The 14758-nt window shown below is 38.4% G+C and overlaps 1 protein-coding gene across 2 annotated transcripts in view; it reads right to left on the bottom strand.

Annotated features, from left to right (window-relative positions):
• Positions 1-14758, bottom strand: part of PHTF2 (putative homeodomain transcription factor 2) — a 126931-nt gene that overhangs the window by 94609 nt on the left and 17564 nt on the right. For both annotated transcript variants that reach the window (XM_027679434.1, XM_027679429.1), the window contains exon 3: positions 6667-7310. In XM_027679434.1, coding sequence (XP_027535235.1) covers positions 6667-7310 — 644 coding nt within the window. The remainder of the gene's footprint in view (positions 1-6666; positions 7311-14758) is intronic.

Below are 14758 nucleotides of genomic sequence, written 5' to 3'. Positions count from 1 at the left end.
TGAAAACTTTTTTTTGCTTTAAGACAATAAGTTGCCAATATCATCATCTATCAAAAAAGTCTCTTACACGTAGTCTTACAGATTAGTTTTAAAAAACAGATCTTTTTTAGATTTTTTTAGATACAGAATCTTTAAGATTTTTTTAAAGAATAGTTTTTTAAAGAATTTTTTTAGATAAAAAAGAGAATGGGACAATATGTATGCTTTAACAGAGCTAAAATTCAATTTTCCATCATCTAGAAGGAATAAAAAAAAATGAAAGGAGGCTGTATTTTGGAGGACTTGCATAATAGCAAGCAGTTGCTAAAAATGTTACAACTTTTTAATAAACAGCCAAACATCTGAACAGCTTAAAAGCAAGCAACAAATTCTGTTGAAAACCAAAATTCTACTGAAAACTACTGAAGCACAACTCAAAAGACACATAGTTTCAATATAAAAGAATTCTTTCCAGAACACAGGAACATAACATAATATAGGGAAAAAGACATTGTACAAATCTTTAATGATAAGGAAATTAAACACTGACCAATTATTTGAGATTTTCTTTAAAGAAAAATATTTTCAGCAATTCCCCTCAAATACTAAAGGAACTAATATTCTCAAGCAGGATTTCACAAATTAGAAAAGGACTAAACAGCAAAAACCTCTCTGCAAAAGACAAACATTTAAGAGCTAAACAAGGAGGACAGCAAAGAGAAGACAATATTAAAATATGCTAAGAAAGAATTGGAATGACAAGGTCTGTGTGCAAGGACAATCCCTCGTGAAAAGTCACACCACAAACATGAATTGTCATTACTATTGCAGTTCTTCCTTTAAAACACTTATTCATTATTTGTATATTCAGTGTCCATCACAGTTAACATGGCAACATGAAGTTATTTCAGACTGGGAACAAAACAAAAAAAAATGATTTCTCTGAAGATGCAAACACTCTGTTGTTATGGAATGGGGCTAACTGCGTAGTCCCACACTCAGCCTTGAGCTACCTCTGGCATAATAAAATAGTATAATTTGCTAACTCAGTAATAAAACCAATCCCTCAACCCCTCAAGAGTAGTTAAGTTTTCTGCTGGATTAATGAACCAAACTGGCTCACCAGTTTGAGAAGCAGACCAGCTTGGCACAAAAACATGTAACTGGGAGGGAAGAAGGAATGAAGACACTCTTTTAGCAGCAGCAGGTGCCAGATTGGCTCTGACCACTTGTCTAACACTGAGCAGTTAAGAGTGACTGTTCCTAAGCTGAACAGTGTTAATGATGCGTATCCTCACATACCTACAGCACAAAGGCAGCAAGGTAAAAAGAAACAAAGCTTTAATCAATCAGTGAGAACTCCAAGCTGTATGGAAGGAAGGGATGCCATCCAGAGGCTCAAAAGGTGAACCTCACGAAGTTCAACAAGGCCAAGTGAAAGATTCTGTACATGGGTCAGGGCAATCCCATGCACAAACACAGGGCAGAGAATTGACTGAGAGCAGCCCTGGAGAGGTGCTGATGGATGAGAGGCTGGGCATGATCTGGTAATGTCAGAATGCCCAGAAAGCCAAACGTATCCTGGGCTGCATTCCCAGCAGCATGGGCAGCAGATCAAGGAAGGGGATTCTGCCCCTCTGCTCCACCATGGTGAGACCCCACCTGGAGTGCTGCATCCAGCTCTGTCGTGGAAGGGCAGGACCTGTTGGAGCAAGTCCAGAGAAGGGCCACAAAGATGATCAGAGCACTGAAGCACCTCTCCTATGAAAACAGACTCTTCATAGACAGACTGGGTTTGTTCAGCCTGGAGAAGAGGCTCCAGGGACACCTTACAAGAACCTTCAAGTACCTAAAGGAGGCTACCAGAGAGTTGGAGAGGGACAATTCACAGGGCAGGACAAAAGGGAATGGCTTCAAACTGAACGAGGACAGGGTTAGATTAGATATTACAAAGAAATTCTTACTGTGAGGGGGGTGAGGCACCAAAACACACTGCCCAGAAAAGCTGTGGATGCCTCATCCCTGGAAGTGTTCAAAGCCAGGCTGGATGGGGCTCTGAGCAAGCTGGTCTAGTGCAAGGTGTCCCTGCCCATGGCAGGGTGGTTGGAACTAGATGACCTTTAAAAGTCCCCTCCAACGTAGGCCATTCTATGATTTTAATTCAAAGTCAATCCCTCAAGGCTAGAAGACAGTAACACACCCTCTTAAAGAAATAGGTGTCAAGAGAAGACAGAAGAGTTAGAGACCATTTAGCCTAATTTCAATTTCCAGAAAAAATGCTTAGCTACATACAACCAGAAAAAACAATAGTAAAAGCTAATAAACACGGACGTGAAGAAAACCAGTCAAGTCAAACTAACTTCTCTATGACTCAATAGGCTTTTTCAGAGGACCAGTACAATCTCAACATTTGACATTTGCATTATGTTCTCAAAACTGCTACAGAAAACATGGTCTAGTAAGAACAAAGAGGGGGCAGTCTTGTCTGTGCTCATGTAATCATATCAATCATATCCTTCATATCTTTCCTCTGAACATAGTGTATCCTCACGAAACCTGCAGGTATCACAAAGCTGCAAGTCTACTGTAGGAGAGGATCAAAACTAACAAGATCTTGAAACTGGAGAAGGGGTCTGAATGTAAAGGTTGTAATTCAATTTGAAATAAAGCAAAAACTACACTCACACATATATAATGAACTGCATAAACATAAAAGGGGAGTAACTCAACTACAGGAGCTGCTGCTACAGCAGATCACAAACTGCTCTGAAAAAAGAGAAGGAATGATAACTAAGAGCAATAATTTGCAAGACACTTACAGCCATCTTCTCAGTCTTTGACATCAATACACCAGGCAAACACTGCCCAGGACACAAACAGGACAACTGAAGAGAGCGTAAGGGGAGAGCAGTAAGACCAATAAGGATGTAACATGTAATGGTAGACTGAAATAACTCAAAATTCCATCATCTGGTGGGGGAGGAAAGGAATATAGGGAAAACTGAAAGAAAAGGATAAATTGTTTGCCTTGTCCAATAAGATCAGAATAAAAGGATAAGAGGACAAATAAGAAAAAAATTGTTTTATAGCAGATTTCTTTGGAAAGTGTCAAATCACCTAAAGATCTCCAGCAAAAGACATCAGACAAGGATTTGTCATATCTGGCTTAAAAACAGTTAATCTTTTCTTGAAGCACAGGAATTGTTGGGTATTGCTCAGCATTTTACTTCATCTGTACTAAGAAGTTGCCTCTGGGACAAGACAGTAAAATCAATGCACTAAGCATTGTTCCAGTTACACATCAAGTTTGTGCTTTGGGGTTTCAGCAAGGCAATAAAAATTTACACTTGCACAGCATGAGGACAGTAATGTGTTCAAAATATTAGTGGCATTTGTTCTCAACAGAAGTAAATAGCTTAACTCAAGTGATGTAAGCTGCAAGTAGGGGACAAAAGCTGATTATTTACATTCTTTAAAATCCTCCTAAGAGCCTGACAAGATTCACAGCTATCAGGTAACTGATGCAGCTGTTGCCATCTACGCAAATGGTGGAGCCCAGGGATGATGGAGCTACAGAGAACAGTTTTCCACTGCCTGAAGGACTGACTGACTGGCTACAAGGTTATCCAGACTAATTCCATTTTGCCCAATTACACAAACAATCTGACTAAGCCTTTCAGTCAGTTCACAAACAGCTATCCCAGTAACTCAAAAAAATTTTGAGTACTGAAGCACCAAGCTAGGTGACGAAAAACTCCCCAATTTCTCTCCCTCCAAAATTTAAAAGCTAATTCTGATTAGACAGAACCAGCTCCAACACAACTTCCTCTCTCCTGTGCCTGCTGTACCTACTCTCACAAGCTTCTGTCCACTTCTAATCTAACAAGTAAAATTATATTACTCATGGCACAGGTGTATTGGGAAGGACAGTGAGAGGGGATTAATTTCAACTCTACAATTGTGAAAACGAAGTAAATTACTTGAAAGATGCAGACTTTCCAGGTAAACCTAGGAGAACTCCAACCATTTTGACCTCACCAACAGAATTTACTGTGAAATCTGCCCCTTGCCACAGAACCCGACGACTTCAAAATAAGCATTACTTAAAATAAGAAAACCTCATCTGCCACAAAACAGAAGGTGGAAGATTATCAAGTAGTACTAAAATGATGAACGTCAGAAATAAAAACTGATAAAACACACTACAGTACTTTCCATTTCAGGCTTAACTCGTCCTTCTCTTTTTTAATACTTTTTTTAGATATTTTTAAATACTTAGGTTTGTCAGACTGATTACATGTGCTACAGTGAGTTCTCAAAAACAACCAAAGAACCTCATTTAGCCTCATTTCAGTGTTTTAGTTAAAATTAGCAAAGCAATACCCAAGTTTCTTAAGACTAATGAAGTCCAAGACACATACTCAAAGCAGACTTGATAAAACCAACTTCCTATTTAAACCTCAGAAAACAACTCACTCTATACAACAACTGGTGGCCACTGCTCAGGCAGCTCAGGACCACAGCACAGAGCTTGGGCAATGTAGGAACAGAAAACTACATTTAAAGTTTCATAAAATTATACTGCAACAGCATATTGGAATTCCTTTGAAAGATTCATAAAGAATTCAGTGAGACAGAAGAATGTTCTCAATCTGCACAAAATATAGCAAGTCGGAACAGAGAATACTAAGCTAACAAAACATTTCAACCGTAGCAGATCACCTGAGTAGGACAAAACAAACAACCAAAGAAAGACAAAAATAAGGAAATTATAGAGAAAAATAGAATCAATAGCTAGGTAACCAAGATACTAACTTAAATATTCCAGGAAACAAGGACGCTGCACAGAAGACAGTAAGTCTGATCTATGTTTGTACACATTATTTGTAGTCCATATACCCCTTATTTAGCAAAAATACAAGGAGCCAAGCATTCTCTGTCAAGCAACCAAACCAAGAAGTGATAAAATGCCATGAAAACTAAGGAAAAAAACTGAGAGAACACAAAGGAAAAGAAGATACCAGAACTAAATCTCCAGCCAAGTAAAACACAGCTTAGAAGACAGACCATGGAGCTGACCAGTTGAATGCTATAATAATACAGTTTGGTTTCTTTCTTCTACCAGTCTCTCTCTGCTTCTCCTTCACCTACACAAAAATGGGAATTATGATCACAACCCCAATGAACACAGGACTGATTTAACTACAGATCTTGATGTTACTACTGTAATACTGATTTACTCTATCCCTTTAGTAAAATAATTCCATTATAATTCACAACAACAAAATTTGGGCTTTTCTTAACCATGTCCTTAGGGTAGATACTGGCACACAGCTATTCTTGCATTAATGCTGCCCAAGATGACAGGCTGGACTTAAGGAACATACTCTGATGGACAGATTCAGCCGTTTTTATATAAAATGGCCACAGACAGAGCAGCTCTGGAGAGCTGCCCATGTGATTTTTATTATTAATGATTCAGTTTACATACTAAAAAAAAAACCAGTGACTATAGTTCAGAGAATATTCATAACCCATGGCAGTAGATATTTTCTTAACCAGCACTGCTAATGTTCTCTTGTAGCAGCATTTCAGTTCTGCATATCCTTCTGGATAACACACACCTGAAATTCATCAATAAATGCAAGTGTTCTACGCAAATGTTTATGTAGCCAAAGGCAAAAAGCATGTTTTTCATCAAAAAGATGACAGTGTAACTTACACCTGAACTCCTCAAAATTGTGTAAAAAGTGTAGACTAAAACAGTTTAAAGGTGATCCGTACAACATCTAAATTCACAAATCATGGAGTTAAATGGGCAAATGTGAGATAAAGTGGATATAAATAAAACAGCACTGAGTTTCTTCATAAGTTGTTTCAGAGTATCTGTATAGGTTTTACACAATACCCTCATCACCAAGGTGGAAATCTTAGAAAGCTAGACATTTTTCCCCCTGAAGACCTGAAACATGAATAATTTATATACAACAGAAATGGATATTCTACAGCAAGTTAATAAATAGCAGAGATGATCTTCCATCAGTAGCTGTTGTTAAGAGCGTATACAGTCATTTCCCTCCAGAAAGTCAAGAAAAAATAAATTAATTAAAGGCTGGCTGACATTTTGCCACGTAACTTAAGAGCTTTCCACAGAATACAACCAAGTGGGGGGAAATGCAAGTGGCTAAGGACCAAAGCAGTAGTCATGTTAACAACCCAGTTGTCCTTTAACGACCAATTTCGAAGACTCAAACTACAAATACAACTAAATAATTCTTCCCTACACAGGTTTTATGTATAACATTGTATTAAAGCATTTCAGTTTTATGAAGAAGTTCACACAGACAAACTACAGTTTGGACGCCAAGACAGCCATAGCTAAACCATTTCAACCCTCCAAAACTCACACAATTAAGCTTCAGCTACAGAAACAAATCCAAAGAAACCTACACACACAGGCATGCAAACACTTCCCCTCCCCCATAAAATCCAATTTTATGTCTCAGTTAACAGGTTTCTCATCTTCAGTATTGCAGAACTGACTTATTACTTAAAGAATTCCCTTGTTTCTAGTCTTCTGTGTCATCCACACAGCACAGCTAACAGCAACTACTCTAAAAAAACCCCCATTCACAGTTGTTTGAAACCATTATATGATTTTAGAAAGTAAAATGTATAACCTCTTACCTGAGCATGAAAATTTGACATAGTCGTTGTCTCTATATCTTTCTTTCCCAAAATCTCCATTTTCACTGGTGAATTGGGAAAATTAAACGAAAAGTAGTCTAAAAAGTCAGGTAAATAAGTAGCTGCCCCATGAACAATACCCATTACATAGTAAGCTGCACAGTTTTCATTTTCACTAAAAACCAGACCCACAAACTCTTCTGCAAATCTCTCCATCTCCACAGGAGACAAGTGGGAGAGTTCATTACTGTAGGCATGGATAACTGATGCACCTCCGTTAGGCTGGTGCTCAATATGAATCAGCTGTTTGAACTCCAATGTGTCCAACCTTTTGAGTTTATTTTGAACCCGTGGCTCCTTTAACGAGACAAATGGAAACTCACTGTTCTCTGGTATCTTGGACTCACAGTCCTTCTTGGGATCCATATTTTTCCCACTGAAATCCTTAAGATGATCATCTATGATGCCTTTGGTTTCCTGATCCTCAATATCAGAAACCAATCCTGAGCAGATGGTCTGAATGGATTTGCTGTACATTTTTGGACGCTTCCTCTTCTCATTCTCTTTATGTTTCTTTTTCTTTTTCTTCTTAACTTTTTTAATCTGTAGCTCTTCTGCATTGGTTTTTGGTTTCTCCTTCCCACCTGTTGAGAGGAAAAAATCTCTTAAGACTCTATATATACAGAACATGTACTTAAACACCAGTATTCCAAGTTACCAAAACCCCCACCGTGGCACAAAAGACCAGGGACCAAAAGCAAGGATCACAGTGTGTATTTAAACAAAAATGAGGGGAGTAAGAAACACCTGCGAAGTTCACATTCTGACTGACAAATAAGCTGACAAATAAGGGAAGGACATCACAAAAAACCAAGTTTCCCAAGGCTGCTTTCATGACGAGTCACAGTCCTTCATCATTCCCTTTAACTGGTCATCAGCAGTTACTGTCCCAGAAAGTCCAGAGATGTCACAGGACAGCTGTCCAACGCTGCCAAATAGTATCAACCAGCAGCAGTGAGCTGTTCACAAGGCGCCACTACTAAAACCTACCGTCAGATGGGCTTTACATGGTCATTCTTTCATAACTAAATAAATTGTGTTGAAATATATGTGGGAACATCTAAAAAGTGACATATGAGAAAATAAATAGAATTCAAACGAAACAAAACACACATTAATGAAAACGCTCACAAAACAGAAACTAGCTTCAAGTTTACATAATACACAAACTGAACTGAAAACAAAGTGTAATGGCCTAAAGGCAGAAAGCACTCATTTGGGGATAACATGTTCAAGTGATTCCCAAGGTAAATGCTCTCCCTTGTTTTAAAGTGTTTTCCTTCAGGTGCTTTTGGGGGTTTTTTGCAAGTAATAGGAGTGGGAGCAAAAAAAACTTCTGGCACTACACTGCCCAAAAATCTAGCAGTTGAAATGATTTAGCAAATAGTGAAATGAAGTTACTGGGTATATTTCAGTGCAAAATTATATTCACAACAAGTGACTGAAGACCAGCAGGTTCAAAGAGAGAAGCTTAGAAGTTTAGAAACCAAGTATTTCATTGCAAGACCAAGTTATCTCAAATTCACAAGAGTTAAGTTAGCCAGTCTCTACTACTACGCTGCAGGAGACTATTTCTGGCTTGCAATCCTCAGCCCAAGTAACTCATAAGAGTTCTTTAAAAAAAAAAAAAAAAAAAAGGAAAAAAGGAGGGAGGGAGGGAGGAAGGGAGGGAGGAAAGAGAGACCACAACTGTTGGTGCAGGGAATCTCAAATTCTTGCTGATAATTAAGAGGCTTGGACATGGAAAATGCAGCTACTGAAAAGGAGAACACGCAATTAAGACACTTGCCTCTGATCCTTGTGAGGTTTGTGACAGCAGCTACACACCTCTGGGATTCCTAAAGTGGAGGCAGGCAAGCTAGTTATGTCCCTGCATTCTATTTTCTCATGGAGGGGGGAGGAAGAAGTGCCCTGAGGTCACTTTCATTTCTTACTTAGCCCAAACAAGGACACAGCCTCTACAATTTCTTAATCTAATAACTATAAAGATTCCCTTCACTCGAAATCAGATTAACGTGGCACACTCTGAGAACAATTTCACTTTTAGCTAACAAAGTTCAACTGCCAAAAGGCAGAGTATCCTCAGAGTATCTGTCCTTTCTTAAACTAAATTTATTGTAAAACTAGCATCACCTCTGCAACAGGACTGTTTCATCTGGTAGATGCAATATTCACCCACTTCTTTGTCAACATCTTTCTTCTGTAACAAGTCTTTAAATCTAATGGGCATGAAAAGACCAGGAAGAGCAGCAACACATGTAAAACTAAGTACCTCAGTCTTAGAGGAGTACTGAAAATAGTTCATTGAGGGTAGCAGGGTAACTAAGTGAAATGTCACCACCTGACACAAATCACCTAATACTCACATTCTGGAGTATGGTAATGGTGTCATTATGGCACCAACTCCATTCAGAGGGAAAAAAAACCCAAAGAAATGGTTTATGACAGTGGGAAACTCTATATTACAGGCTTAGAAATCTCAATCCAAATCTCAAAACGCAGACTACAGAATAGACATTTTTTCCCCCCTCCTGACTCCAGGGATACACAACCAGAAAGCATCCAAGAACATACAGGTATTTAAAATTCTTAAAAATGCTTTAACTAATAATTTTAAAATTGTTTCGCGCTAAACATGAAAATTTTTTGCTATATTGATGGATATTGCAAAGAAGTCAAACATTTTAAGATATTATATTAGTGTGAGTATAGAAAATATGGATTTATAGCACCAAATGCTGGAGCATGTTGAGGCAGAAGGAAGCAGGAGACACCTGCCAACCCATTTCACTTGTCCTAAAATGGAGCTCAGATTTCTGTGGGACTAATCACTCAGATCTGGGACTTTGTGCACAGCAGGGAAAGGATGGAAATTTCTATTCACTGGGGTGCAATCAGCAATAATAGAAACAGCAACATGTACAAGAATTAAGTGCAAAGCAAGAAGCTATTTGCTATGGCAAGAGCCAAATTTCTCTGTTGTAATTGAACATGTTTATAATGATCACGGAAAATCCTAAGACAACTGAAGATTGGCAACTACATGTTCTTGCTGAATATCCAGGTACAAAATTACATTACATTATTGCTAGTTGAAATGTGAAGTACTTACATGAGATGGGTATGAATCTGTATCTGTGCAAAACTACTTCAAAAATTATTGACTTTCATTCCTACAGTACAAGAATGAAGATGATCTGATTTCCCCTTCCAATCTGTCCCATGCCCTGCCTTTGATTCTATCTTCTGAGAAGTTTTACTGACTAACAACCAGTTTCACTCAACTTCTCCTGTAGTATATGGTGGCTGCTTTTTTAACCCATCACTTACTGTATTTCACAGATGCAGCTGTACAATAAAATAAAAATAAAATACATATATTAAAAACAGTCTGCTACTAAACTACAAAACAGGTTTCCTTAGAGAGGTGGTGGATGCCAGTAAGCAGCACTCAAAAGAGCACAGCCATGGTCTTGAAAGCAGTGGTGCTTTTAAGATAGAAACAACAACAAAACAAAACCAATATAACAATTAAAATCAGACAGATGGAATGTAAACCAGTCTCAAATTATGCAAAGTTCACATGAACGTGTCCAAAAAGGTTTGTGCTCAAAACCAGTTGTAAAAGTAAGTTTTAGTTAAGTTGGTATATATTTATGGAAGCCTTTAAAATCTTAGGAGGAATTACACTAAGACATTCTTGAAGTAAAGAACATTTATCAGTCTCTGTGTTTGTTTTCACACCATCTCTGTGAAAGCTTCAGAAGGGAAAAAAGCTCTCACCCACAGGATAAAAATAATTCTTTTTCTGGTATCCAACAGTCTTCTTTCCAGCTTGATAAGAAATTTTCTGTTCAGCTTTAAATAAATGGATTTTAATACAGTCTGTTTTTACTTTTGAACTCAAGATAAAAGGGTTATGCCATTTACACATATATCAAGTATTACAATTCATCAATACACACTTTCCCAAATGATGCTAAGTTGCAAAACTGGTGCACACAATTTGGAATCAAATAAATATTTGCCAACAGCCTCTCATCTCTGAACAAAACTCTCTTCCACAGAATTTTTTGGACCTCTATATATAAAAAGGATAGAACTGAGAACATTTTTAATTCTGAAACACTTGGAAACCAAAGCAGCAACAATCACTGAAGGAACAAGAGGCCGTACAGCAAAAAAAACACCAGAAGATCTAGGATGGAAAGTAGCAGGGACCCCTGAAATGCTACTTGCAACTGGAAAGAAAAAGAAAAATGGTGTTTATCCTGTGAGACAAAACATGAATCAAGAGTCTGAGCTACTGATGGCACTGAAGAGGAAAAAAGCCTTAAAACACAGAAGTCAGAAGATAAAAAGGGTTCCAAATGGGATTTTTCCAAAACATTTCCAGAATTAAAGACTTTCAAAAAAAACTACCTACCAACAAGAATAAAACTTAGTTCTCTAAACTAATTCAAGCAGGAATTAAAAGGTAACATCACTTCAAAAACTAATTGTCTCAAGCCTTTTTCAAATTCACACAGGCTTTTGCTACTGCACACACAAGACAGATTCTGTCAAGAACTCTACTTCATTTCCACACTGGCAGCACATTACGTACTTACAGAAAATTATTCTTAGATATTTCATACACCGTATTTCAAAGAGAAAATATTTATAAAATTATATTGTATACTGAAAGACTGAAAAAATGTGAAATGTCTAATTATTTGTTCAGCCTTCAAATGTGGATATATGACCCAGCCGCCGAGCAAAGTATGAGCTTGCTGCCACGGATGAGTCCAACCCCCCGCTCTCCTCTGCCACTGCTCCTGGCACACAGTCCTGCACCATTCCTACCACTGACTGATGCTCATCTGATTGCACAGTAACTCAATGGCTCAGCAGAAAACTATTCACTTTGCTGCTCTAGATCATAGAACAGAACTTGTTCACAGCGCTGTCCGACGGGAACTAAAGCATGGAGACCACTGAGAGCAGGCACTGGGGGGTACTAAAGCCCACCCCTCATCAGTGGCAGAAAACACTCGATCTGCTCCCCACACCTTCATCTATCCACTTTCAGCGATGAACAAGGCTGAATTTTTAAGGGGGGGGGGAAAGTCCCACCACCTCACACAACAGTACATATAGGAGACAGGATCCATTTCCTAGCAAACCTGAACAGAAGGCTCCCTAACCCCAAAGCCTGAACTCTTCAATTCAACATAGAGGTTACACAATTTATCTTTTAAAGGTAACATTTTAGTTCATTTAACTGTAATATGGATCAGGCTACAATTTCTTCCCTCTGTCCTTTCTTACAGTGAGTGTGGGTGGTGCTGTACAGTGCTCACTCCCCATGCTGCTTTGACATCCACATACACCCAATTTTAGAATATTTATGTTCCATTATTTCAGAATACAGACAGTTTTCCTGAAGACTACAGACACAAAATGAGAAACTGATTTCTAGAAGTAAGCAGGATTTTTTAGCAAAGCTTGAATAGACTGTGACAGAATGTGAAAGAAGCACATTTCTAGCCTAAGGCTTCTGCTCTACTGAATTTCAAAGACCAACTCTGAAGTAGGTATTTAAAGCTGCTCAGAAGTTGCAAATACTCTAACAGCAAAAGGAGTTAGTTTGCTGAAATACTGGGATTGCTATCAGCAATGCCAAATAAATACTTTCATCTTATTCTTCTTCTGCATTAGCTGTAGAGAGGAGCAGAAACCCACTCATTCAATCACTCCTCTGCTGCATATATCAAAATACTTTAAAGTAAAATGTGCTGCTCCTTCCAAAAAATGCTGCTTTGACACTTGGCTAATGGACACCAAAAAAGAACAGCTGCTTTCCACATCTCCCTAGGGCAGTAATCGAGTTGCCTCAGAGCAGACATACAGAATTCTGTGAAAACATTAAGTAAGCAATCCAAAAGGCTAAATAAAGATCCCAACACAAGACTGAGATATCCAAGCTTGCTTAGTTTTAAGCAAGATTTGGCAGCAGCAGCGCAGTGCTCGATGCAAGCTGATTTCACCTCTCAAGTACTTACTGCTGAGGCACTCACAACTCAAAACTTTCGAGATAGGTGTTTCAGAGATCCTTCACCAGCAATCACAATAAAGGAGTGTACATACATATATGTCCATACAACTGCTAGAATCTAATTGCAGCCAAGACGGCACCCATTCTGAAGTGCACAGCATCTTTGTCCCTGTGTCCTGAGATGCATTTAGACATACACAGCTACTGAACCACCTATAAACATAAAACCTTTCTTCACTGCATGGTTTGGAAACTCAAGACAGAAGTTAACAATTTTCACTTGAATTAAAAACAAGTTAGTTAAGGTGTGTCAGAGAACTGCTGTAGGACCCCAAGAATGAGAAATAACAGAGATAGGGGGTGGGTAGAAAAACCCTCAGCACCCACGGACTTTTACAGGAACTTTCCCCTTGACCTGAAGTTAAAAAGCAGACTGAGCTTACACTTAACTGGACCGAAAAAAAAAAAGAACAGTAAAATTTTAATTCTCCTTCTGCTCTTATTTGGTTAATCATGTCTGCATGAGGATGGAGTTATAAAACTTGCAGCACATTATTAAGGAAGTTAGAAGAATGGAAATGTATGTTCATTCTGTTGATGCATGCAGAAACTCAGCAGTATAAGAACTACCTCCAAACAAACTTTTAACCATCATCTAGGCAAGTCAGGCCTTACTTCTACCATACATGCATCTATAGGAAAGGTAGAACTTTCAGGGTAACTCAGTACATTTCATTTCTTGTGGTGACACAATATCCCTGTTAGACACAGTATAGGACTGAGATTCAGAACTATTCAAATTTTATATAAATCAGCCAATGTTCTGTTATTACTTGATGACCCACGCTTGTATTTTAAATTAATGTTAGACAGCCTGAACTCTAGTTAACTATAGACACTTTACAAGAGTAAGTTTTTACACCTAGAAAAGTTAGACATTACCTGAAGTTTACTTTATGTTGTGTTTTGTCCATTAGAACATTTGATCTGAAATTTTAAACAAGCAGAAGCCATGAAGTAAAATACTTCATTCAGTTGCTTCAACCAGAGCAGCATTTCTCAACTTTGAGGTCACAGCCACCAAAATTATTAAGGAGGGACTTTTGACATTTCAAAACAAAACCCAAAAATTAATAACTAAATTATTCATTTACCACAGTTTTCTAGCTGACAACTCATAGCAGGAAGACACAAACATTTTTAATAGCAGCCAGTAATTAAAGACAGTTTTCATTTCCGCACTTGAGGAAAGCCCAGTCACCAAAATTTAAGAGAGCTGAGGAGCACTTGGTGAGGAGTAGAAAGATGAAAGAACATCAATGCAGAGAAGCCTAAACAGGGACCACATTTCCTAGATTTTTTTTCAACTGAAGAGAAGGACTGGAACACAGCAGCTTCCTCCTCACTCTCTGGCACATGAACAGACATAGCAGCACCAACCAGCTGCCTGTACACCCCTCGCTCTGCGAGGCCCTGGCTGTTCTGCCATCAGCTACAGCACACGGCTCTAGTCTTGGGCTTGGTCCTGTACCAACCAGCTCCCACTGCAGCCCTCTCCAGTAAGGCACAAGTGAGAATAACCTCCAATTAATGATCTTCACTTTCTTCCCATAGTCCCACGTGGCCAGAGATACGACTCTCACTGCAATTCACACTAAAGCTACTGATATAATATAAAATTACCATGTCTCAGCTCTGCTACACCTTCTTCAGGCTGAGTCTTTAAATAGTCAACACAAAAATCCCAGTTCAAACCACAGAAGTGTCCCCCTGGATCTTCCGGGGGTTTAAAGTTCATAACCACAAACACTAAAAAATTGAACAGGACCTGCCAAGATGCCGTTCACAAACCAATAAATAAATAAAATATGCAGTCACAGAGAATATAAGTGTTCTTGAAGCCACTGTCACTTAGGGTGGCCAAAAAAAAAAAGAAAAAAATTCTTAAAAAAAATAAATCTACCCAGCACAAGAAAAAAACATGAGCAGCATTTT

This window comes from Neopelma chrysocephalum, unplaced genomic scaffold (genome assembly GCF_003984885.1).
Source record: "Neopelma chrysocephalum unplaced genomic scaffold, ASM398488v2 Primary Assembly neopelma1_45, whole genome shotgun sequence".
Lineage (NCBI taxonomy): Eukaryota > Metazoa > Chordata > Aves > Passeriformes > Pipridae > Neopelma > Neopelma chrysocephalum.
Note: the sequence above shows the minus strand (reverse complement) of the source record. Positions and strands in the feature narration are given on the sequence as shown.